At 42.3% G+C, this 24,867-nt stretch overlaps 1 protein-coding gene across 1 annotated transcript in view; it reads left to right on the top strand.

Moving 5' to 3' along the window:
* Nucleotides 1-24,867, top strand: part of CPS1 (carbamoyl-phosphate synthase 1, mitochondrial) — a 94,976-nt gene that overhangs the window by 18,306 nt on the left and 51,803 nt on the right. Inside the window, exons 7-20 of the mRNA XM_010295844.1 lie at nucleotides 3,423-3,512; nucleotides 4,596-4,724; nucleotides 5,312-5,418; nucleotides 5,823-5,964; nucleotides 8,469-8,546; nucleotides 10,047-10,145; nucleotides 10,855-10,950; nucleotides 15,109-15,298; nucleotides 15,755-15,912; nucleotides 16,703-16,831; nucleotides 20,304-20,448; nucleotides 20,822-21,032; nucleotides 22,115-22,313; nucleotides 24,493-24,669. Coding sequence (XP_010294146.1) covers nucleotides 3,423-3,512; nucleotides 4,596-4,724; nucleotides 5,312-5,418; nucleotides 5,823-5,964; nucleotides 8,469-8,546; nucleotides 10,047-10,145; nucleotides 10,855-10,950; nucleotides 15,109-15,298; nucleotides 15,755-15,912; nucleotides 16,703-16,831; nucleotides 20,304-20,448; nucleotides 20,822-21,032; nucleotides 22,115-22,313; nucleotides 24,493-24,669 — 1,950 coding nt within the window. The remainder of the gene's footprint in view (nucleotides 1-3,422; nucleotides 3,513-4,595; nucleotides 4,725-5,311; nucleotides 5,419-5,822; nucleotides 5,965-8,468; nucleotides 8,547-10,046; nucleotides 10,146-10,854; nucleotides 10,951-15,108; nucleotides 15,299-15,754; nucleotides 15,913-16,702; nucleotides 16,832-20,303; nucleotides 20,449-20,821; nucleotides 21,033-22,114; nucleotides 22,314-24,492; nucleotides 24,670-24,867) is intronic.

Here is a 24,867-nt window from a genome sequence, read left to right as displayed (position 1 = left end):
CTCCTTCAAGAACAGTGAGGTTCTGGAAGAGCTCTGCAAATAGTTGCTTGAGTACTGTTCTTGGGCACAAGCTGATGTGTTAGTGGCATGAGTATGAAGCAGTCCTGAACAGACTGGTTGGTAAGCAAGTGGGAATTTGAAGCGCAGTCTCCATCCAGGCTTGAATTTACAGTAGTAACTGTTTAGCTGGGATGCCATTGGAGCACATAGGCCACCTTGCAAATCTCACCTTTGGGGATCTCGCCAGCTCAATGCCTCCACTGTATTTTGAGTCAGGGCCTCGTTGCTACACAGAAGGATGGCAATTGCTTATTGAGGTTGTGATCTATGATTGCAAGATGCAGGTGGAGCTGTTTTGAGCAGTAACTCAGAAATAGGTAAGGTTGCTGATGCTAAATTCTGCAATTACTAAGACAGAATTACCGTAAAGATGCTGCAAATAGCTTCTAAAAGGTAGATATAATAAGATTAATGGAGCTTTAGTGGTGTCATTATATTTATAACTTCATTTTATAGGCTTAAAAAGCAACATCACAAATAAAGCTGAAAATGAAGTAAGCTGTTCAATGTTGGTAATTACTGGACAGGATAATCTATCTGTCGCCAAACAGCTATTTTCATGTAAATCAGGGTACAATAAGATCAGGATTCTGCTTATCAATTGTACATTAGGAGTTATTGATTTTTAAATTTTTTTCCCTCTCCTTCTTTAGATGCTAGTGGTATAGACTCTATTTGCCAACGTTGCCTATACAGGGCAGGGAATGTAGAAAACTGCCAGTATTTTGCAGAAACTTTTGTTGAAGGTGTATTTTAGTGCATGTGATGGTCAGGATCCCAAAGCAGATGAGAGGAATTTAACCACCTGAAGCTAAAAGGTCACTTCTGTCCATACAGCTCCACATACTCTTTTTTTTTTCCTTAGCACTATGGCCAGCAGGAGCTTCTACTCTCCCTGACTGCTGGCTTGCAGCCTTCTCACATCATCCTCTCAGACGGGGACAGTTTTTTATAGGCTGTGCAGTGAACAGATGAGGGAAATCCTCTGGCTTTAAAAGGAACATATTTTAACAGTTCCCTGATCCAGTTCTCAGTCTGGTGTCTGTCTAGACATACTCTTGGCCAGATGCAGAGGTCAGTGCTCTGTAGAGAGGAATAATAAGTCTGAGAAGTGGGAGGAGGGTTGTGAAGAGAGCAACACCTAAAATCAGTCTTGCTACTGAAGGAAATGTTGTAACAAATCATAGCCTGATTAACTGGACAGGAAAGAGTTTAGAGAGTGGGGTAATTAAAGTACCTCAATGCAGTTTTGTCCCACAACTCCCTGTGGCCATTAGAACAGCCAAGGAGAAGCTTTGAGCGAGATCGTTGCTTCATAATCTTTTGCAGATTTTTAAGTACAGATGTTGTGAGGAATTGAGGGGTCTCCAAAAGCCCTTTTAAAAAAGAAGTGTGAGATTTCTTAAGGGACTCTGGCAGTAAGTTAGTTTCTGTGAGAACTGGGCACCTTAATTTTATTGAGATTCTTGAAACCCACTTCCCAGAAGTCTGAAGGACAGCAGGTCAAAGACCCATACAATTCCTGTACAGTGATACAGTTCCACCATGGACTGTGAAAGTAGAATCCACTTGTGTATTTGTGACTGTGAATATATTATAATATTTAATGTTGAGCACAGCTTCATATCAGAAGCTTTGAATGATCTAACAAGACCCAGTTTCGATATGATTTCCATTCTGCTCATTCTCAGAAAGGCATTGTGGGGTACTTTGCCATGTGACTGTATAGTGTGAACTACAAGATATGTTCAGATACAAAAATCTCCTTTTAGCATTACACAGCAGTAGTTGCAACAGCAGTGGTAACACTACTGGCTCTGTGCTGAGTCATGTCCTCAAAAGTGGATTAGGGACCACTGCTGGTTCATGTGTTGCAGCTTGAAACCTTGTAGAGAAAGCAGGCGGCTCCTTGCACCCCACCTCTTCCACCCGTGCTCCTGACATGGCAGTAAGTCACTCCTGATGATGATCAGAGCTGTCCTTACATTGGACATGCTCTTGCATCCTAAAAGTCTCTTCACCTTAATCTTTGAGAAGGTAGAAGTTAAAAGAAGAACTGAGTTAGGAAAACACAGAGGGAGGAGTTGTAATATTCTGCTAATATGCCTCATCTTGGGTTCCCTGTAGAGGGGGATGTTTTTCCTGCTGGCGGGTTGTAATGCTCCTATGAAAAGTTTCAGTTCATCCCAGCACCAGGCACACTGGGCATGGATTTTAGCATCTTTTCATAAAGGGGCCCAGCTGTGAAATATGAATGCCAAGGAAGATGATGAAAAGGGAGTTACTTAGTTTAAAAAAAAAAAAAAAAAGACTTTTTTTCAGTGGTGTATTGCACAAGAGAAAAGCCACTTTGGATAAAGCACACTTAACCAATATCAGCTTTCAGAAGCTGACCATAACTGAAGGTAAGTACAGAGTTTGTTTTTAGAAGGAAGAAGACTGCCTTATCAGCTTATTGATGAATAACATCCCAGCCTGGTGCTAACTGCAGTCATGTAACAAGTAAAATAATTCAGCAAGCTTCAGAAAGCAGCTGTCCATAAATAACCTTACATCAGTGCTACAGCTGTCAATCAATATGTCTGCATGTTGCAGTATCAAGACCCACATAACATATGGAGGTTTGACTTCATTGTCTTCTGTGCTGGTTGCAACCAATAGATAAATGGGTGTGCAAATCTTAATGGCCCAGATTTGGGACTGGTGGCAAATTACTTCGTGAAATGGGTTAAGGAGCAGCAGCTGGAAGAGAAGGAGAAGTGTTGCCTCATATGTAAAACTCTCAGGTCCACGTGAGCATAGGTCATGCTCAGTGGCATGCTCGGCCTGGTCTGTACTGCTGTGATGCACAGCATCAGTCACAGGATATCTCCAGCTGTGCTATGCTTTGATCTTACTGTGACTGGAGGATCAGGGTGGTGTTTAAAGTGGACCTGTAACTGGTGTGAAGTAGCCTTGCTCCACTGGCATCAGTAGGATAACTTCCCTTCAGCTGAAAATCTCTTGCCATGTATCTGGCATTTCTCTTGGGCTGCAGTAAACTGTGAAAACTGGCTTGCTGCTTCACTGCTAATGAGGTGAAACACAGGAAAAAAGCTTGTCATTAGCTATGGAAACAAGTGATTTCTTAAGGATTGCTGTTACTACTGTAATTGACAATATATAAAAGAGCATTATAACGTCTACTTTCACAGAAAAATGAAGGAAGCTCTAATGTTTGCAGTACTTCTGGAGATTTCCATGTAAATTGGTTGTTAAGTACCAGTTGCTGCATGTTGGTGAAAAGTTATTCTACTCCTCTTCCCTGTGTTTTGGAGGTGAGGGGTGTTATGTCATTTACACCATAGTCTGTCTTTTTACAGGAAGTCAAGGTTTATGGCAGAGGGAATCCAATTAAAGTTGTAGCTGTCGACTGTGGGTTGAAGCACAACGTTATCCGTCTGCTGGTAAAGGTAGGTCAGTGCTTTATGTCCTTCATCTCTTCTTTTGCGTTGGTAAAAGCCTTGCCTGTATTCACTAGCCTTCCTGACACCTGGACACATCCCTTCTCGTAGCAGTTTCCCTCCCAAAATGAGGTACAAGTTTTAGGATGATTTTTATGGACTGGGAGGTGTTTTCTGAACATGGTCCACTGTGTTGAGGGGGTAAGGAAGAGGACCTGTGCAGCAACCTTTCAACCATGAAAGAATTCCTGGAAGGTGGGCATTAAAAAGACAAGGCACAGTCTCTCTAAAGAACAACCAAAGAAGGTCAACCCAATGTTGCCCAAAAGAAATAAATGGGAGGAAAAATTTTGCAGTGAGGGTGATGAATGGCTGACATGGGCACAGAGAAGTTGTGGAATGCCCATCCTTGAAGATGCGGAAAACTCAGCTGACCAATGCCCTCAGCAACCTGCCCAAAAGTTGAAGTTACCCCTGCTTTGAGCAGGGATTGGACTGGGTGACCTCCTGAGGTCCCTTCAGCCTGACTTATTCTGTAAATCTATGACTCTGTGAAAATCTTTTCCTGTTGTTAGCACAGGCATGTAGCAGTCCTTTCTTTAGGCACACAGGAGGAATGAATGCGGTGTCCTCTCACTCTCTAGATGTACAGGGTTTCCCTGTTTCTGTTTTTTTAGTTAATGTGGATGTTCGTCCCACTATTGATGTGCAGAACTAGAAATAGTTCTGGCTTGTCATAGAACAAAGCTGTGAAGCCCTATTTTAGCAGTTAGGATGAATGAACCGTGTAAAAGTAAACATATTTTATGTGTGTGCATACACATTTGTTTTGCATTCCATTTGATCTCATATTAGTGAATTTTAGATGAAGTTGACAGACACTGAGGTTGTTCAAAGAGACTAAGTCTACCAGTTTCATGAGAATTATCTGGGCAGATAGTGGAGAGAAGCCTCATTATTGTCCCTGACAAAGGAATGACTGAAGTCCAAACTTAACCTCTGGGACATGAGAGTATGGGAGCAACCTCCTGACACAAACTGATTTGTTCCCCTGCTCCCCTCATTTCTTGTTCCCTTGGTTTTTTTTCCCAGCGAGGTGCAGAAGTGCACTTGGTTCCTTGGGACCATGATTTCACCAGCATGGAGTATGATGGGCTCATAATTTCCGGAGGTCCAGGGGATCCCATGAAGGCCCAGGAGGTGATTCAGAATGTCAGAAAGGTACAGTGTAATAGCCATAGGCCAATTATTCTTCGTTATTTGCCTTTTTTTAAAATGCCTGAAATCTCAACAGTTGGTAGTACTAACATGTTATGGACCAAATGTTATTCAGTCACTTCCGCTGCCTGGGATATTCCTCATCTTGGCCCACTGGGAGTTGTCACCAGACCAGAATTTGCAATAAGGCTATACAGACCTTGGTGAACAACACATAGTAAACATGATTACCACAGTTACCTTACCGGCACTTTCAAGTACCCCGTGCTCTTTCAGGAACTCTGTGACCTTACGGAAGAACAGCCCTAATTTCACAGTGCTCCCATTTGAAATAAGGTCATGCGCTAAATGGCTGTAATGCAGAGTGTCATTGCTTATTCCCCTCAAGTAGACCAAGACATCAAGCTGTGCTCTGAGGGCTCCCTCTGAAGCAGAGGAGAGGAGGAAACTTTCCTTTATAGGTTGTTGCCACCCTTGCATTCAGCTTTTTCCAAAGTCTGTGTGGCTGCTGTGAAGGAACTAGCAGGGTTTATGCTGGAATTGCTGAACAGAGGCATTCCAGTATCTCTTGAAAAACCTTTTCATTTTAGGTCCTGGAGAGCAATCGCCCAGAGCCCTTGTTTGGAATTAGCATGGGGAATCTAATCACTGGAATAGCAGCTGGAGCTACTTCCTACAAGATGCAGATGGCCAACAGGTGCGGCAGCTCTTCTGCTTCCCAGGGCCCAGATAGACCAGCTCAGCACTGGGAAAGGCCACTGAGCAGCAGTGCTTTGCTTCTGAACTGCCTTAGCAGGAGCTAGCATGGCAGTAACATTACTTCTTCATTCCAGCCATTGTCCTTGCCTTTAATTTAAAGTGCCATGTCATGCATTGCTTTTTTTGAGGGTGTTTTGAAAGTATGTGATATAATTGATCCCCATCGAATTGAAGGATAGCAAAGTTTCTCCCAGGATTTATCATTTTGAGATTGGCTGCCGGTATTGAACAGCTACTATTGAACAGCTGTGTATAGTCCCACAGTTACCAGCTCTTTCTAATTGTGGCATTTGGACACATCTAGCACTTCCGTTCCCTGTTCTCTGATCCTTTCTCTTTCAGAGGACAGAACCAGTCTGTCCTGAATGCAGTGAATGGACAGGCTGTTATCACTGCTCAGAACCACGGTTATGCCATCGACAGCTCTACCCTCCCACCTGGCTGGAAACCTCTCTTCGTGAATGCCAATGATCAAACAAATGAGGTGAGCTCATGCTTTCCAGATACCTGCACACAGCAGCCTCTAGTGAGCGAAGGCTTTGTCTCAGTTTATTTTTTTCTCTCACTCACTCCTGGAAGCTTGCTATCAGATAACAATTAGTTATCTGGACTAAACTTGGTGATCTGACTGTCTACTTTACTTGGGGCCCTTCCTTACAGCCCAAAAAGGGGTGAACCATTACCACTGTTCTCCATACTAGCCCAAAGTGTAGGATTTGCAACAGTGACCTTATGATTTCCCTTGTTGAACAGCTGCCTTATTAACTTCTGTGGTTTCCATACCATTAGTGGTGCTCACTCAGTTACCATTGTCTTAGGGCTTGTGCTGCAGGTGCACTAGCCTGTTTCGCTGTGATGGTTCTGTGTTGCCCAGCACAGAAAAGGAATGTTATGGCAGTCTAATTTGGTTTGTTATTGTAAATAGAATTCTAAGGACTAAAGTCATGAGAGAGGCACTTACCTCTAGAGAACAACTTACAGGATATAAGGTACAGGTCTCATGTCAAGGGATGTTCATGTAGGAGGAAAAAAAATTAAAAAATACCTGGCCTCTGGAGGTTTACAGCTGAACAGGGAAAAGCGGAGGAAGGAAAACAATATCCCATAGCTCAGTTTTGACAAGGTTGGACAGACATTGAGACAGAACTCAGGCTTTGTAATTGCCTGTTTTAAACCTTGTCCATTAGGCCCAGTGTTGTACAAATCAGTGAAGTATTGTTATTTATCAGAAAATCATTGAAAAGAAGGTATTTTCAAAAGCAGTTTCCCCAAAGGAGTATGCCTCTGGGTTGTTTTGTATAAATACCCCACATCAGGTCTGGCAGATTGAACAGTGCTCCTCTGTCATATCCTGGCTACACTTTGCAGGATCGAGGAGCAGTGATTTCTAGCTGATGGTTTTAGAATAAGTTTGTTGTTTGTCAGTTGCTGTTTTCTTTATCCTTACAGACGTATCTAAACAAAGACAAATGTTACCAAACAAGATATTAATACAAAAAATTTGCAGCTGTTCGGTTCAATTTTTGAAATGAGTTTGGTTTAGCTGTGTTGACAAACTGAACTCTTTCATCCCCAGGCCTTTCATGTTTACTTTAGCTGAAGATTGGAGACAAGCGTGATGGTGCTGTTGCATAAAGCAAGTGATAAGGTTAGACATGAGTCTTCTGGCTCTAGATGCATGACATTCTTTTATGTGAGATAAAGGACCATTTCTCTGAGCCGCAAAGCAGCATTAGTCGCCTAAACCTTCATAGGTGGAGAGGCACAAGAGCAATTTTTTTTTTTAGCATGGGATGCACAAATGCAAACAGCGTTGGATGGGCTCTCGTGCAGTCTGTTGCATTCTTCTGTTTGAAAGAGAAAAAAGCATTTCTTGTCACCGACCTGACCCATCACAGCTGGACAGGGCCAACACAGGTTTCCAAATACTGACAAGCCATGGAGTGAATATTTTAAGAAGATATTTGTATGGAACCAGAAGTAACATGAGCATTCAGGGAAAGTGTGACAGACTGATGCCATTCTTTACTCTGAGGGCAGAAACCCATGCCATAATGGATCAGTTGTGGTCAGTAGATCATGTCTCATCCCTGTCCTATCCCAGCATCGCACCCTGCAGCTCTGGATGGCACTGTTTCTCTACAGGAGCTGTTGGGACTCCTTTATCTATTCCTAAGGGAAGCCGGTTGTATCAGAACTACTTTTTCCTGGGTTGCCTCTTGAGGGACTTCTGTACTTTCATATGGAATTGGGGGACGTAGCAATGACAGCTGCAGGGTAGTCTCCTAGCGGACCATGCTGCTTGGTGCTATCAGGCTATGCAAATGTGAGGTCTGTTTTTCCTTGCTCCAACTGAAACTACAAGCACTGTCTCCAAACTCAGTTTAGATCCTTCATAGCAATTGTTTGTTCAGAGCCGTGGTCCCACTTCATCACAGGCCTGACAACAAACAACCCAGGGCAGAGATCTTGTGCAAGGCCGTGCATCAGTATGTAAAGTGAGTTAGGAAGTAAAGAGCATTACCCAAATACATCTCTCCTGTAATAGAACCAGCCAGGTCAGGATGGTAAAACCATTCATTCCACAACAGTCTTGTCCAATGTCTTTTCTTGCCATGTATTTTTTTCTTCTCTGCCTGGTCCAGGATTACCTCTGGAGGGACACTAGCCTATCTGTTCTGTTAAGTGCTTACCACTTAGTAGTGTTTGCTGTTGTAGTGGATGTGATGTCTCCACTATGCTTCTTGTCCACGCACAGCTCAGTGGGTTATACAGGCATTGAAGTGTTAGCAGAAGAGCAAAAGGCTTAGTGATTCCTCAGATAAGACATTGTTTGAAAAGACTGGGAATAAAATGGGTGTAAATTTGGCAGCCCCTAGAAACACCCCAGTCCTTTGGCCTTCAGTGCTTACAGGGATAAGGTGTGGCTTTCTGTTCCCTTGCCCGCTTGCAAGAAGGTGTCTAAGACAATTGTTTTTATTTCTGCAGGGAATTATGCATGAGACCAGACCGATTTTCACAACACAGTTCTACCCAGATGCAAATCCTGGGCCAAGAGACACAGAGGTATTGTATGAGAGTTGATCTGGGCTCACTTTCAGATGTCCTAGGGAGTGCAGATATGTATCAGCTACAGTGACAAGTCTTTATGTTGGTGATGGTCCTAAACTTGGTTTTGGAAATGTCGGGATCCTAACAGAGGGCCTAATCATGCATAGGCTTGTGTCTGCTTAGCTTGATCCACAGCTAATTACAATCAGCAGCAAGGCATCTATTGACTTCTCTGTGCTTTGGATCAATGATTCCATTCATGTGACGTGTATGCTTTGAGTCCTGGTGGGATTATTTGTGTGTTGGAAGTTACTGAAGTGCTTAAGCCTTTGCAGGATCAGGCTCAAATCTCTTGCACCTGGGGTGATTGCAAAAGTAAAAGGATTTTATCTTAACAGAAAAAAATACTAGCCAGATGCTTTGTAATAAAATCATTAACTTTCTAATACATTTTAGTTCCACTTTCAAATTTTATAATTACTGTAGAGTTATGTTCTTCACTCTGGTTCTCCTAAGTGAAATGAAATTTTAATCCCCCATCTGTGACTTTGCACAAATTCTGTAACAACTGGTTGCGTAGTCACAGAGTATGACTAAGCAGCAACAGGGGATGTGGAAGGCAGAGGAGGCATGTCTGAACATAAATAAACTATTTAGCACTTCTTGAGAGAGGAAGATGGAAGAATACATAGAAGTGCTTATTTTAATCTTAATTTGATGATGTTGATTAAACCTGCAAGTAAATCTCTTGATATCAAGAAGTTTCCTAGCAATCTGATTGACTAGTGAATCTCAGAGAACTGAAAACAACCCTCAGCTGTGTCTTTTCCAAGTCTGTGCACTCCACTGCTGGAATGGGTTTGATAACATAGTGCCTATCCTATCAGGCTCGCAGGACCCATCCGTGCTCCTTCCAGAGGTGATTCCCAGCAGCCAGCTTCAGGGGCTGTCTGGACAGAAGCTCTACAAGTGCGGGGTCAGGTGGGGAGCCTGTCCCACTGTCTGCAGCCGCCTGCAAGGCGGTCAGTGGCAGTCACGCTGCCTCCCCTGCCTGGCTTGGCTGGAGAACACTTTTCTCACAGCTGATCTGGGGTATCTTCTGGAAGGACAATACTGATTTAACACAACTGATGTTTAGATACGCTTGTTCAGATCCCAGCTCTGGAGCAGGCTCCATTCCAGATGCTTCCCTTGAGCTAGTTAACGGTATGGTCTTCTGTATTTTAGGTTTTAATGCACGCTCACTCATTACACTGCCAGCCATATACAAGCAGAGCACACAGACGTGATCGATATGACCTCACTTTCTTGAATGCAGCTTTGTCAGATATGCCAGAATTGTTAAACAAACTTCAAGTAATGATCCCCTCTTCTCTGATGGGGTAAATCTGCCTTCTGAAGGCAGCAGAGCAGAGTTGATAGCTTTTGCTCACAAATGGCCTGTTTTTCCCTTCTTTGCTTGGTATTTATTTAATTCCACTTTGGGGATTAAACACATGTGTTTATTTTTCCTAGTTCCTGTTTGATTCATTTATTTCACTGGTTAAGAGAGGGAAAGGCACTACCATTTCCTCAGTTCTGCCCAAGGCTGGAGCGACAGCTTCCAGAGTGGAGGTCAGTGTACAGGTACCTGTTATTCATGCCTGTCAGTGAGGCCAGGAGATAGTTAATTCCTACTGAACCCACGGTACAAAATGGCACAAAAAGCTGACCGTGGAAGTCAAAGGAAACTTACCTTACAAAAGGCCTGTCAGCTGCCTGTCTCACAGTCATCAGGCGTCTCTTGTGTTATTAACTCCCTTTTCTTTGAGTAAGATTTAAGATCTGATGTTTAATGTATTTTTTTTCTTTGTAGTTCTCCCAAGAAACGTACTCTCATAGCAGTATATGAGGTGCCCTGGGATAATCTGACCATGAGATTTTGTGCTAGCAGCATGATGTTGATGCTCTGTTGCTTAGCAAATAAGTCTGAAATTCCTAGCGTGAGCTGAATTTCATACAAGTTTTGCTATCTTAGAAGGCAGTTGGACTTTGTGGGCAGCTGAAGTGAGGCATGGTTGTCTCAATATACACATGATACAATTAAGACATTTATTGTATGCATTATGCGCAAGTCATGTGTTTCTCTAACCAGAGATATATGGAAGAAGTCCAGTAGAAATATTCTTAGAAGTAAAACTGCAGTGGTTTTGGAGGTGACTTTTCTTCTCTTTTTAGGATTTATGGTTTGTAATTTGATGCTGTTCAGTGCTGCACAGTCTCTGTTATTTCAACATCCACTACCATGGGACTGATTTTTTTTCATGCTGTTTTACACTTCTAGGTTTCTAAAGTTCTCATTCTAGGATCTGGGGGTCTGTCGATCGGTCAGGCAGGGGAGTTTGATTACTCTGGATCCCAGGCTGTGAAAGCCATGAAGGTGAGAGGATACTTTGCAGATTCTAACCTAATGTAATTTACTTTACTTTCTCACAGCTAACTACGATCATCCAACTATGGTATCATGGGGGCAGGGAAGCTGGCAAGAATAAATGACTGTAGGCAAATTTAGACATTTTTTCTTTGTGGATTTGTTTGTTGAGTGATGCGAGTTAACCACTCAGAATTATCTTCCAAAGAGAGGTGTTCTCAAGGTTACCATTGCTATCTTCAAGCATTTTGTTATTTGTGATGTGTGACTGGTCACTCCAGGCTTGTCATTTTGAATGGAAATGAAGAGGAGGAATATGGTCAGCTACACCTGGGCTGAAATTACTGAAATGTTTGTGATATGCCAACACACTGCAAGGTATGATATGCTAACACACTGCAAGGTAGACAAATAATAACAGCTGCTGAATGGTTGACTGCTGTCAAGACTGTTATGCAAAAGATTTTTGAACCCCTTATCAAAGCAGTTTTTCTGAATGGTATTTATTTTTAGATGGGATGAACTTTTTAAAGTTCATATGTGCCACGTTTTGTTTCCAGAATAGATTCATAATTGAAAGGAATGAATTAAAAGTCATTCCTTTGGATGAATTTTGTGCAGTAAACTTATTACCCAGTTCCCGATGTTTCTTTCTGAGTATTGAGAGCTGTATTATTCTGAAGCAAACAAAAATGCATGTGTACTTCTGTACATGCCTGAGAAATGCATGCATTTAAAATGGTGCTTGTGCTGAAGCATCCTGTGTAGTGCACTCACACGATGGGTTTTGGGGTCTGATTCGCTCTGGCTGTTTCATGCTGCAGAAGTGCAAAGCAAAGGGTGCTCGGGGAAAAGTTTGTGCTAGGAGAAGGTGTAGAAGCATAGCAGTTTTCCTGTGATGGGGTTATTACTGGTAATGTAACAGTTACCTGGGCCCCTTAGGTCATGTCTAACCTCATATGAAGAAGGAGGAGAGCTTGTAGAGGTCTGTCTGACAGATTCAGAGCACATGTAGCGGCTACCTTCAGATGAGGTGATGATTGTGAGCAGCTCTGAGACTCTTCTGACATCAGGGCCATTCTATTCCTGTACTGACCCTGGAGTCAAGGAAGGAAAAAACCTATTACAGTAATCTTAAATATAATATGGGGTTGCTCTGGGTTGGTCCTGGTGTTACAACACATCTTGTATTGTATATGCTTTGTTTGCGTCCTGTATTGCTGTTGCTGGCTACTGTTTCTAACTGGCCATGTCATCAAGAAAACAAGACCAAGTTAGGAGTGGAGGATCCCAGAGCTGGTGAGTGCAGATAATGACCTGAGTTGGAAAGGAGGCTTCTCTCCCTTTTTTCTCTTTTGTCCTTCAAACTCAGCTCTGTTTTGTGGAAGAAAAAGGGGGTTTTAATGATAAGTCTCCCTAGCTTGACCTCCCACAGTGCCCTTTCCCTTCCTGTGGCCACCAGCCAGCTGCTCCAATCTGCAGGCTGATCACCCGTTCCAGAGGCAGTGCTTGCGCTTCCTGACCTTGCCTCCGGCAGAGTGATTTACAGTTGCATGCAAGAGAGAAGGTAGTTGGTCAGTGGCTGCCAGGGGAAAGCTGCAGAGCATGGGTGCGAGAGAACAGGGACAATTAACAGCAGACAAGAGAGGTTTCCTTCCCCGTAGACTTCTTCAATGTTGTGGTGGTTGTGGTGGTTGTTATAAATAACCAACATTGATTCTCTCTGCTGGATGTTCTGATTCATTCTGCTAGGTACTGCTGTTCTTCTTAGTCTGTTGGATGCCAATTCATTATAAGGAGGTGGTGGTGTTAATATCCAGTCCTATACAGTCAAATGGGCGCCTCTTTTAAAGAGTAAAATCCTGTGGAACTGGGACTTCCCCAGTCAGTGAATTTGTATTTGCATGAATGTACATCAAAGGCAGGAACACCCTCTGAAGAAAAGACCTGGAAGCATATGCGAACAACAGAGAAGACTGGCTTGTGGTGACCTGAAAAACCTTCTGGATTACTTGCAGTAGGGATTCTCCAAACTGTTCTGAATACAGGTGGATATTACTCAAAAAGAAGAATGGAACCCTCATGGAACGTTATTAATTCACTGGTTTAATTAAGTTGTAAGAAAGATCTCCAGTCAGGATGGGCCATTGCATGGAGTGCTATGTGCTTATAAAAAATCAAAAAGGCAGAAGTTGAAGGGAAGGGTTGCAAGGGCAAACAGCAAGTGGATTAAAATCCAACATCCCGAACACTTGGGCCAGAGGATGTGATATCAGTAAAACGTGTCTCTCAGCACAGTTAGCATTAACTCTCTCCTTAATTATCTTCCTCATCACTGCTCCTTAAGACACCTTGCCTCAGATAAGTAGGAAAGAAAGGGCTGAGATGTACATATATTCCAGCTTGTTAGAAAGTGATATACCTCTCCCTCCCTCATTCATTACAACAGAATTGTGGCTATGAATTCCTGAGTACATTTATTAGAGGAGAATACTTTAGTCAGAGATCTACCCTTTTCTCTCAGCAGTGCCATGAAAACTACCCAATTTAGGGTCAGGGGTCATTTGTCTAAATCCAAAATATTTTCCGTAAGGATTTTCTCTTCTTTCCCTTCCCTGTTCCACACATTTCCAAGGAAAATGTGCTTCTGTGAAAAAAATCCAACTTTTCATAGGAAAAAAAGGTCAGCAGAAATTTACAGCCAGCCTTTAAGGGAGTATTTTAAGTTATCAGAGGAAGGAGAAGAAATGTTATCCAGTACTTGAACTGAGCGGTCAGAGCTCTGAGTGAGAATCCCACTGCTCCAGGTGAGCTATATATTTATTCCCCCAAACCAATGGATCAAGGAATCACAAGTTTTTAAACAAACACAGAAAAACCTTATGGCATTTTCATGCTTATTGTGAACTGGGGAAAAATAGGAATTTCTATACTGGTCCCAGCAACACTTCCATAGCATTTGTTCGAGGAACGGCTGACTTAGTTTACCACCCTTCTTCCTGTTTCTTTTTAATATCATCACAGTTCCTGTTTTTAATGAGAGTCACCATTTTTTCTTAATATCTGCAACTTTCATATAGCAAATCCTTCTCTTAAAATGTATTTTGCATCTATAATTAGCATTGTTTGCAAATGGTTTGCTTGTTTGTAGAAGTTTATTGCCTTACTAGAGGTTGATGGAGATTAGAATAGGTTCTCGTAAAGATGAGGCCACAGCCTTTGCACTTCCCAGTCCACCTTTTCAACAAAGCAGTAATACATCTTTATCTGCTTGTGGTTGACGTGTTTTTTGAAGTTGGCCATGTTTTGGTCTCATCATTATTAGCACAACTGGGTTGGCTTCCTCATTACACACTAATATTTCAAGAGCGAGGAGAGTTGATCTGCCCAGCTCCAACTCAGACTTTTCTATTAATGAGCAAACTGTAGTGAATTTCTTTCTGTAGCCAAAAGAGTGGCAAAACTCCCATTGGTGTAGCAGGAAATGAATAAACTTTATTATCACTCTATCTCAGTTTCTCATCTGTGACAGAGAAAAAACAGTGTGAAGTTTTGGCTAACCTTTGTCTCGCATATAGAGGCAGAGTTTGTCTGTTAGTATGTGCAATATCAAATAAAAAGGTTATGGGGCAAGATTTTTGGAGTGATAACACCAGGAAAATTAAAGTATCTTTATGGAAAGTCAAAGCAAAAAATGTCGTCTTGTACTAGTTGGTACAAAAATCTGAGAACTACCTTGATACCCATGATCAAAGACTGCTTGTCAAGAAAAGATTGTTTTTTGATGAAATTTTTTTTTGCTTTGTCACTTTTAGTCTGACTTCCAACAGGAGACAGACATGATTATGCTGGAGCTTGTTCCTGTCTCCCCTATGTAACTCCTAAGTGTGTTAAACAATTTCAACCAAACTTCTGAATCAAGTGGGAATCTCCATTCCCTCAAGATTCACAGACAAGCAGAGGCACGAAAGTAAAGAACTGGCATTAGCTCAGCCTGGTACAAGATTCCAGAAATCCCTTACTGGAGAGTACATAAGGAACCAAGCTTTTTAAATTCTGCTGTTGGTAAATTGCTTGTTGAATCCTACCTCTCCTTGCTGCTGCTGCTGCTGCTGTTAGCTCTTTTTCCACATATGCCTAGTTCTAATGCAGATTTTAATTTTTCAGGAAGAAAATGTGAAAATTGTCCTCATGAATCCCAATATTGCTTCAGTGCAGACCAATGAGACTGGCTTAAAGCAGGCTGATGCTGTCTACTTCCTCCCCATCACTCCGCAGTTTGTCACAGAGGTCATCAAGGCAGAGCGTCCTGATGGATTAATTCTGGGCATGGGTGGTCAGACCGCTCTCAACTGCGGTGAGTACAGTACAGGTGCCTTGGCACTCCTTGCAGGCAAACTCATGGTTTTTACCACATGTTTAGCAGACTTTATTTGTGCAGACATGCAAGACCCATGTGCCTGATACGTGGCCCAGGTTACTAAGGGATACAGGCAGATATCCTGACCATGGAGGAGTGAGTAATTGCTAAACTGTGAACAGAACATCTAATTGCTGTTCTTGATACTTAAAAGTACTTCATAGATCCTGCTTTTTAGCTTAGAGACTTAGTTATCATAGTTGCAACAATATCCAACTGCACTGCTTTGTTTTGTGTTGCAGATGGTGGCCAAGCAGTAACTTTACTAATATTCCAGGTTTCATAGATTTGAGGACAGAAACTTTCATGTTTGTCAGCTAGTCAGGATCTTTTGAATACTTTTTTCTTCATCTACCATCATTCCTCAAAACTGTGGCTTTGTTTACTGTGCAGGAGTGGAACTCTTCAAGCAAGGAGTCCTGCAGGAGTATGGTGTGAAGGTCCTAGGTACATCAGTTGAATCCATCATGGCTACAGAGGATAGAAAGCTTTTTTCTGATAAACTGACTGAGCTAAATGAAAAGATTGCTCCTAGCTTTGCAGTTGAATCGGTAAATCAGATAATTTTGAATATGTGATTACTATTACTGTTGCCCATTTGAGTTATTAAAATTTTTTTTCTAGTTTTGTTGGGTGAAAGCTGAATACAGCTGGGGATACTGTAGTTTGTATACTTTCGTCAGCACTCCGCAGGGATTGATGCTAGTTCACCAGGATTTAAAATGAGTGAAAATGCAATTACGCACTTGGAAAGCCTAAGCTAATTTACCCATTGACAAGAAAAGTATGTTAGGTTGTGGTGACTTCTGTGCTGCAGCACAAAAATATATAACATGTCAGCGGCTTTTTGTTTTGTTTTGTTTTTTTGTTTTGTTTTTTTTAAATCTTGCACAAACCATTTAGACTTAGGATTTCAGGTCCTCAAAATCAGAAGTACTGCAGTCCTCCTTGAGAACAGGAGCATGAAAACAAAAAAAATTGGTTCAGTGGGAAAGCCTGTTTGAGTTTGGAGGAAACCAAACAGGTCTTAAACCAGGAGGTCTGTTGAAAGGGTTATTTCATGCTAAAGTCTGTGAAGACAGACCAGGTAAGGACATTGTCCATGGAAAGTCTGAGGATAACTAAGGACAGAAGTCACCTCCTTGAGTCCATGTTCCAGTTTTCTGCTGTTTGGCAGAACGGAGCAACATTACAAAGCCAATTTTTATTCTTTTCATTTTATCTTCAGATAGCTTAGTGTCTTACTGATGGGCTTTCCAGTTAACTGTGTAACCAGAGTTGAAGACTTTATTGATCTTAATTGTTGTCATATCTCTGAAATGTATTCCCCTTTCCTTTAAGATTGAAGATGCTCTGAAGGCAGCTGAAAAGATTAGCTACCCAGTCATGATACGTTCTGCTTATGCCCTTGGTGGTCTGGGGTCAGGCATATGTCCTGATAAGGAAAGTTTACTGGACCTTGGTACAAAGGTATGTCTGCAATTGCAAGCTCTGGGAATAGAGCTGAACATCTGATTTTCTTAGACATTCTTCTAATGGTCATGGACACTGGAATTGTACATACTCTACCTTTCATCTTATCTGTAAAATGTTATCCTGATTCCTTCCAATGCCCTCTTTTCCTAATTCCTGATGACTTGGGTAATGAAAATGGTTAAGTGACAGTTCTGTTACATTCCTGAGAAACAAGTCATAATTTGAGCAAGTGTTTCAGCAATTTTGGTCTGAAAAGAAACATAATGGATATATTCACATACTTTCAGGAGTAAATGGCCCATGAAAGATGTCAAGGAAGTTGATGCCTTTGAAATGCTGTGTATAGTATCAGGGACGGAAGAGCTGGGAGAGTTGGGCCTCTGCTGTGTTTCTGTCTAAAGATGGTATTTTTGCTAGGTCAAAAGCTCATTTAACAGGATAACACTTCATAATTTGACATCTACCAGCTGTTTCTGGCTATGAAGAGACAGCTATTTTTCTGTAGGAAATCTGGGATTTTTATAAATCTGCTGTGAAAAGTAAACAGATAATTGGGAAAAACAAAACAAAAGCTTTTTTTCCGTGGCAAGAATGCAGAATTTTAGGAAATAAATCTCTATCAGTTGGTCTCTAAAATTCTTGGTTTTGTCTTTGCCTGATTTGCTGAATCTCTTAATCTTTCATGTATCTCTAGAAAAAGAGATAGAAAGAAATACTGCTGATACTGGTAAGAGCGGTATGTGAAAAATGACATTTTTGTATTCCTCCACACTGCAGTCATGCAAACAGATTTTGGGTCTAGTGTGCTTAGTTCTGACCAAATGTCTGTTCAGGCAGCATCAGTTGCAGGGAAGCTCAGTGGGCAGGGCTGGCAGATGCTGGAGGAGGCAGGAGGTGCAGCAACCCCATCTTATGGATTGACAGCTGAGGTGGGAAACACTTCATTTGCCCAAGCTCACGCATGGTCTGTGTTTAGAGAATGCAGAAATTCACCCAGAAACTGTGAGAGTGCAGCTGTCTGGAAGGTCTGTATCAAAACATTTTTCAGTGGGAAAACCTGGTTTTGATCAGCATTTCTTGGTGTTTTTGTTTGGGGTTTGTTTGGTTTTTTTTTTTAAGTGGTTTCGAACACCTCTGGTTTTCCCTGGAATCTGTAAAACAGCTGCTCTTTATAAACATCTGTAAAATTTTAGCAGTGGGCCAGTTCATATTTTTAGTAATTTTTCATGTTTCTGAAACTTTCCTTTTTTTTCTACCAAAAGTCTGTTTCTGTTTTACTTTCTAAGTAAATGTTTTCATTTTCTCAAGAATTTTATTAAAAGAGCTTCAGCATTTTGAATGGAGTAGAATAGAATAGACTATTTCAGACTATTTCTATATCAAATAGATATTTCAGTTGGAAGAGACCAAAACCAATCATCCAGTCCAACTGCCTGACCACTTCAGGGCTGACCAGAAGTTAAAGCATGTTGTTAAGGGCACTGTCCAAATGCCTCTTAAACACTGACAGACCTGGGGCGTCAATCACCTCTCTAGGAAGCCTGTTCCAGTGTTTGACCACGCTCTCAGTAAAGAAATGCTTCTTAATGTCAAGTCTGAACTTCCCCTGGTGCAGCTTTGAGCCATTCCCACGCGTCCTGTCACTGGATACCAGGGGGAAGAGACCAGCACCTCCCTCTCCACATGCCCTCCTCAGGAAGCTGTAGAGAGCAATGAGGTCTCCCCTCAGCCTCCTTTGTCTTAAACTAGACAAGCCCAAAGTCCTCAGCCGCTCCTCAGAAGACATGCCTTCCAACCCTGGCACCAGCTTTGTTGCCCTCCTCTGGACATGTTCAAGGACCTTCACACCCTTCTTAAACTGTGGGGCCCAGAACTGCCCACAGCGTTCAAGGTGAGGCTGCACCAACGCTGAACACAGTGGGATAATCGCCTCGTTTGACCGGCTGGTTATGCTGTGTATGATGCACTGCGGGATGCAGTTTGCCCTCAGCTGCCAGAGCACACTGCTGGCTCATACTGAGCCTGCTCTCGACCAGCACCCCCAGATCCCTTTCTGCAGGGCTGCTCTTCAGCCACTCCTCTCCCAGTTTATACTTGTGCTCGGCATTGCTCTGTCCTAAGTGCAGAATCCGGCATTTCGACTTGTTGAATTTCATCCCATTAATCATAGCCCAATGCTCGGATCGATGTAGATCCTTCTGCAAGGCCTCCTGTCCCCCAAGATACTCAACAGCAGCCCCCCCCGTTTGGTATCAGTATTTCAAAATTTACAGTGAAAACCAATTTTGAGTCTTCTTGAATTAGCTTAACTTTGGTTGCTCATTTCCACAGCCCAGCAGAAACTCCATTCTTTTCAGTTATGAAGATGATGTATAGTACGTGAAGTGGATTTTCAGACACTGGACTCTGAATTGTATTTAATTCAGATAACTGAACACCAATGGATGTTTCATAGCACAGCTAGTTCAAGTAATTTGACCTTGAGTTCATGTCTCCTGGGTCTGCTCATTTTGACTGAAAGAAGGCAACAGACACTAACACAGGAGCGGCGTAGATTGTTTTACAAGCACGGTTAGGTGTTCCCGCTACATCACCACAAATTCAGTGCCTGTTTAGGCTGGGTGTGAAGTGCGTCTCCTCAAACTTTTTTTTTTTTTTTGGGATGTGTGAATTTGGCAACTGAGATAAGGGCAACATTTGAATAAAAGCTTAAGCTAACTACAGAGGGGACCAGACTGAAGACTGATTCATGGGCAGCATTAATACAAGCAGCTTTGCTAAAGGATGGATTGATAATGTGCCCATTACTTTCTAGGATTTTAAGCGAGAATTGATTAATGTTTTTATCTGCTAATATTAAGGCCATTTATTCACTTAGATTATGCTCATTTACTGACAAACTATATTTTTCATTTTTGTCCTCTCTTGTGCTGAGGAGTGCTTTCAAGATTAGTTTAAGAATAAATCACGAATCTTGCTTCTGGTTAGTATGCCAATGATAAGCAGCATTATTAGTGCTATTAATTACGTAGTGTTTGCTGGCACCCACGCTCCCCATCACTTAATCATTTAGCTTTCTGCAGAGTTCTCCTGCTGAAGTCTGTGGGGCTGCCCACGTACACAAACAAAAGCATGTGTCTGTTGCATGATTGAAGCCTTGGATGGTTTTATATTCCTATTTGTTATTTATATGCCATTGCAAGTTCACATGCCTTGCCTCTTTTTCCCATCAGAGCACATAAATATTCTCTGTGCCTTTCAGATGAAGCTAATGCAAATTTATTTTTTTTTTAAAGAGAAATATAAAGTTCTTGTTATTGGTGCTATGAACTTCATTTATCTTCATCTTTCAATTTTCATGTTGCTCTGGGATGTCTGAAGAAAAGCCACAGAAGTCTTATAACTTGGAAGATGTTCTAATAAGGTTTTCTTTTTTTACTGTTCATTTTCCCTAACATATTACCAGGCATTTGCAATGACTAACCAAATTCTGGTGGAAAAGTCAGTTGTTGGCTGGAAGGAGATAGAATATGAAATTGTGAGAGATGCTGCTGATAACTGTATTGCTGTCTGCAATATGGAAAACATTGACGCTATGGGAGTCCACACAGGTAGGCTGTCCACACAGGTAGGCTGGGCACAGGGTGGCTCACTGGAAATGGCTCATTAACTTTTCTATGCAGTGCCCTTCTGCCTGCTGTTATTGACATAGTTATGTGACTGATGAAGTGGGCTCCAGAAATACTCTTCAGGTCTTGGATACAGCCAGCGAGGGTGTGAAACAGATATTGTCAGGCTAAACCTACCCCAGCTCTGTGCTTCTAACTATCTGTGCTTCTCATCAACTGTGCCTCCACAGGTTTGATTGTCTCTGGTAACTTCATTCCTAGCAATGGGCTAGCAAAGAAGGTGACCTGTGTGGCTAGAATTTACTGCTGCTGAGCTGCTTCTCATTTTCCTTCTTTGGTACCTTGTGACAAACAGGCGATTCTGTTGTAGTGGCTCCAAGCCAGACACTCACTAATGAGGAATTTCAGATGCTGAGGGATCGTGCCATCAAAGTTGTCCGACATTTGGGCATTGTGGGAGAGTGTAATATCCAGTTTGCCCTACATCCAACTTCCCTGGAGTACTACATCATTGAAGTTAATGCCAGACTCTCGAGAAGTTCAGCTTTGGCCTCTAAGGCGACAGGGTAAGATTATTTAAAAAAAACAAAATACTACAGAACAAACAAATGAATAAATAAAAACTGAGGGGAGAACAACAGAAAGAGAAAATCATGATAAGGGACTTGCATCAGTGTGTTATTTAAATATGTAAGTGACAGCTGCAAGGAAGAAGAGTTCCTGCATCTGATCTCCATGCAGTTAAGACAAGGAGGCACAGGCTTAATTTGCAGCAGGGAAGACTGAAGTTGACTGTTAGGGAAAACTCTGGAGTGCTCAGGTCAGTAAGGTGCAGATTTCTGCATGGGAAGCTTCTAAGAACAGTTCTTGTCAGCATCTGCTAGGATTGACCCTTGGAGAGTCAGTCCTGCTGGGAGATGGAAGAAGGGGTTAAGTGAGCCCTCGCGGTCCATTCCAGCCTGCCGATACTACAAATGGAAAAACTCCCAGGAGGTGTGTGTGGGAGCCTAATAGCTGTCCTTACAAAGCATATCCACTGTATCCATATGTCGGCTGCAAATCATCTCTGGGACCCAGAGGACACAGTTATTAATGAGCTGTCTGTCAGATTGATGCAAATGGTGTTGCTAGCTGCCTTTGTTTTGTTGGCTAATCATAAACTAATCAAGATAAGGATGGTCAGAGCAGGCTGTTTAAAAATTGGCTTCTTAATTGCACTTTGCAGATGCTGTTGAGAGGCAAAAATTAATCTCTACTTTACAGTTTTCAACAGCTCTTGTTGTTGTTGAAGTACCGTAGCAGACTGGAGATAAGCCATGACGTTGGACAGTGGGCATTTGATTGTTTTCTTTTTGGATGATAGACTTGCAGCAAAACATATCTGTTTGTGTGGTCTCCCTGTGGGTGTGACAGATACTTAAAATGGTGGCTTTGCAGGTAATAAAGCAAGTCCCAGGTCTAGGCAGGTAGCTCGACAATGTGTTAAGGTAGGAAGCTGGTCAGGCCCTGCTGTGCTTGAGCACAAGTAACCTTCCATTGTGTTGAGGAGGGAAAATCGCCTCATATCTGTTTAATTTGGTCCACTCCTGGGATTTGCAAAAGCAAAGTACTTCCCACTCTACTATTCTCTACTTCTCCTCTGTGGCAGGTATCCATTAGCATTCATTGCTGCCAAAATTGCCTTGGGGATCCCCTTGCCAGAAATCAAGAATGTGGTGACAGGAAAAACCTCTGCCTGCTTTGAGCCCAGCCTGGATTACGTTGTTACCAAGATACCCCGCTGGGATTTGGACCGTTTTCAGCATATGTCCAACCGGATTGGAAGCTCCATGAAGAGTGTGGGAGAGGTGAGTGCCAGACTTTCTCCTTCTCTTCCATTCCACCAGCTGGAATTTCTCCTTCCTGGACACCCTCAGAATAGCTACTTTCAGGGACCTAAAGGCTTTTGAAGATACTTACTCAGCTCAAATGATTTTTATCCAGTACTATAATTAATTGAAATGAGTTAGGACTGTGTAATCTTGGATATCACAGTGTGGATTCATAAATAGTTTGACTCCTAAGGGAAGAGACCACTTTGGATGACCTGAGGGTGACTTCTTTCTTAACACTCACTACAGGACTCTCAGAGGTATTTTTTGTTTGGGGTTCTGTAGTGGTGGTTAATTGGAGTATAACTTCAAGAGTCTGTTAAGATTTTCAGTGATGCTGATGAGCCACAGTTCTCGGTTTTTCCCATAGTTATTTGTCTTCTCTGTTAAAACTATATGCCAAATCTCAGCCTACTTCTGCTCTTGAAATCCAAACACAACCTGAAATCTTGCTCTGAAGTTTTGACTTCTCTTGGTGATTAAGTCTCTTATATCTGGAACATGACAGTGTTACTTTGAAACCCCGATTTTAAGGTGTCTGGGACAATAACAGCATTTTCAGACCATGTTTTAAGAAGAGAGAAATGAAGCAAAATGGGTAAATCACCCACTTAATTAGTTAATTACGTATCAGCTACCAAAGCAAAATAATTAATTGTGTATTTTTTTCAGCCGCCTTTTTTCCCACATGCTTTTCAAGTAGCTATTTTATTAAATGATTTTGACACATGAGACCTTCTTGACATCAATTCTACCTTGCTCAGACAACAAGTCTTCATCACAGCTGGAAGGATTAATTAGAACTTCTTTTTTCCAATGGCAGTTTTGGCTTTTAATGGCAATGAGGTTTGTTTTTATTTCAATGAGTTGATGCTTATTGATATTAACCCTCTCTGCTTAGGGGTTTTTGGACTGTTCGGTAGAGCTGGGGTTCCTAAATACAGTTGCCTTGTGCACCATCAGCTGTAAACACTTCCTGGCCATACACATTTGCAGAAGGAAGTATCAAGTCCTTCCTGTGGTCATATATCACAAAAGCAGAACTGCATGAGCCCCCTGTCCTTCTCAAGGAAGGGTGCTGGGTAAAGGGAGGGGGAAAGTATAGGAAGAGTCAGTGCTCCAACTGTGCAGGTATATGACTGCTGGGGGGTGAACTGAAACAGGGATGGAGAAGCTTAAGAGGTGCAGTTTGCAGCTTGTGAAGGTACTCAGCAAAAAAGGTGGTCTCCAGGACCTCTGAGTAGGAGAGGGTGTCTTTGAAGCAGAGAGCTGCTTGCTGCTGTGTCTCTATTAGTATGGCACAGTCGTGTCCCTAGGCTTAAACTTGAAGCCAGATCGCAGCACCTATTGCATTTTTATTAATTGAACAGTCTGGCCTGGCCTGGTCTTTCCCGAGCTCTGTTGTGCTGGGCAGTGGGCCTGGAGCTGTGAGAAAAGAGAAAACAATGTTATTTTTTTCTTTGACGTTTTTCAACATTGTGTTTGAGAAGATTTTTATGCTGTTAGGGTTTCACTGCACTGGGAAATTAAAATGTAGAAATTTGAGAAAGGGTTCTGTTACCTCACAGATTTCCACAGAGAAAGGCTTGTTTTCTTGTTAGATGTGATGTCACGATTGAAGGAGGGAAACCCCACTGCTGCTATGCCAAGGAGGAGTAATCCTTTAAGAGAGCCCTCCCAGGAGAGAGTCACTGTTAAATGCAATTTAAAGGAAGAGGAACAGATTTCTTCTGAACCTTAGAATTCCCACTGTGAGTTTCTATCTCTAACAGGTTGTTAAACAGAAATACCCTTCTATATTACTACACCCATGCTGCTGCATAATGTTTCCCTCTACTAAAGTGCTTCAAAGCAGTTTACAGAGGAGAGCAGCGGCTTCCTGTATTTTATATATAGGCAGACAAAAGCAGAAAGCAGTCACCTGTCTGAAGCTCGCTGTTGATAATATTGGCAGTCAGGCCTGGAAGTGGGACTCCCAAGGCTCAGTCAGCTGTGCCTGTCTTAAAGCCAGCAGGACTGTCTTAGGGAGGAGGTCCAAAGGCTGTGGCCTTTCTGTATGTCTATCTTTGTGGTCTAAATTTGCACTCCTCTGTTACTCAGGGGATAGCTGGGCAGCAGCTCACCATAGCTAATGTGGAAGTGCTCTCCGTCACAGGTCATGGCTATTGGACGCACTTTTGAAGAGAGCTTCCAAAAGGCCCTGAGAATGTGCCACCCATCTGTAGATGGCTTCACTTCACATCTGCCCATGAATAAAGCCTGGCCAGCCATCGCAGATCTCCAGAAGGAACTCTCCGAGCCATCCAGCACTCGGATATATGCAATAGCTAAGGTAACAAAAGATAGAAAGTCCTTGACCTATGTCCCTTGAATTATAGCTACCAGACTGGGTCAACTGAGGTGACAGATTATTTACCCCCTTGCTTCCCTGTGTCAAGCACACTGGGACCACCTTGTGTAGGATCCTTGCTGTGGAAGTGCAGATATTCTCTATATCATGTAATTTCCTCTGCAGAATGTAATAGCTGGG

The sequence above is a fragment of the Phaethon lepturus genome, unplaced genomic scaffold (assembly GCF_000687285.1).
Source record: "Phaethon lepturus isolate BGI_N335 unplaced genomic scaffold, ASM68728v1 scaffold14791, whole genome shotgun sequence".
NCBI lineage: Eukaryota > Metazoa > Chordata > Aves > Phaethontiformes > Phaethontidae > Phaethon > Phaethon lepturus.
The sequence above is the reverse complement of the archived record's forward strand: the minus strand, read 5'-3'. Positions and strand labels throughout refer to the sequence as shown.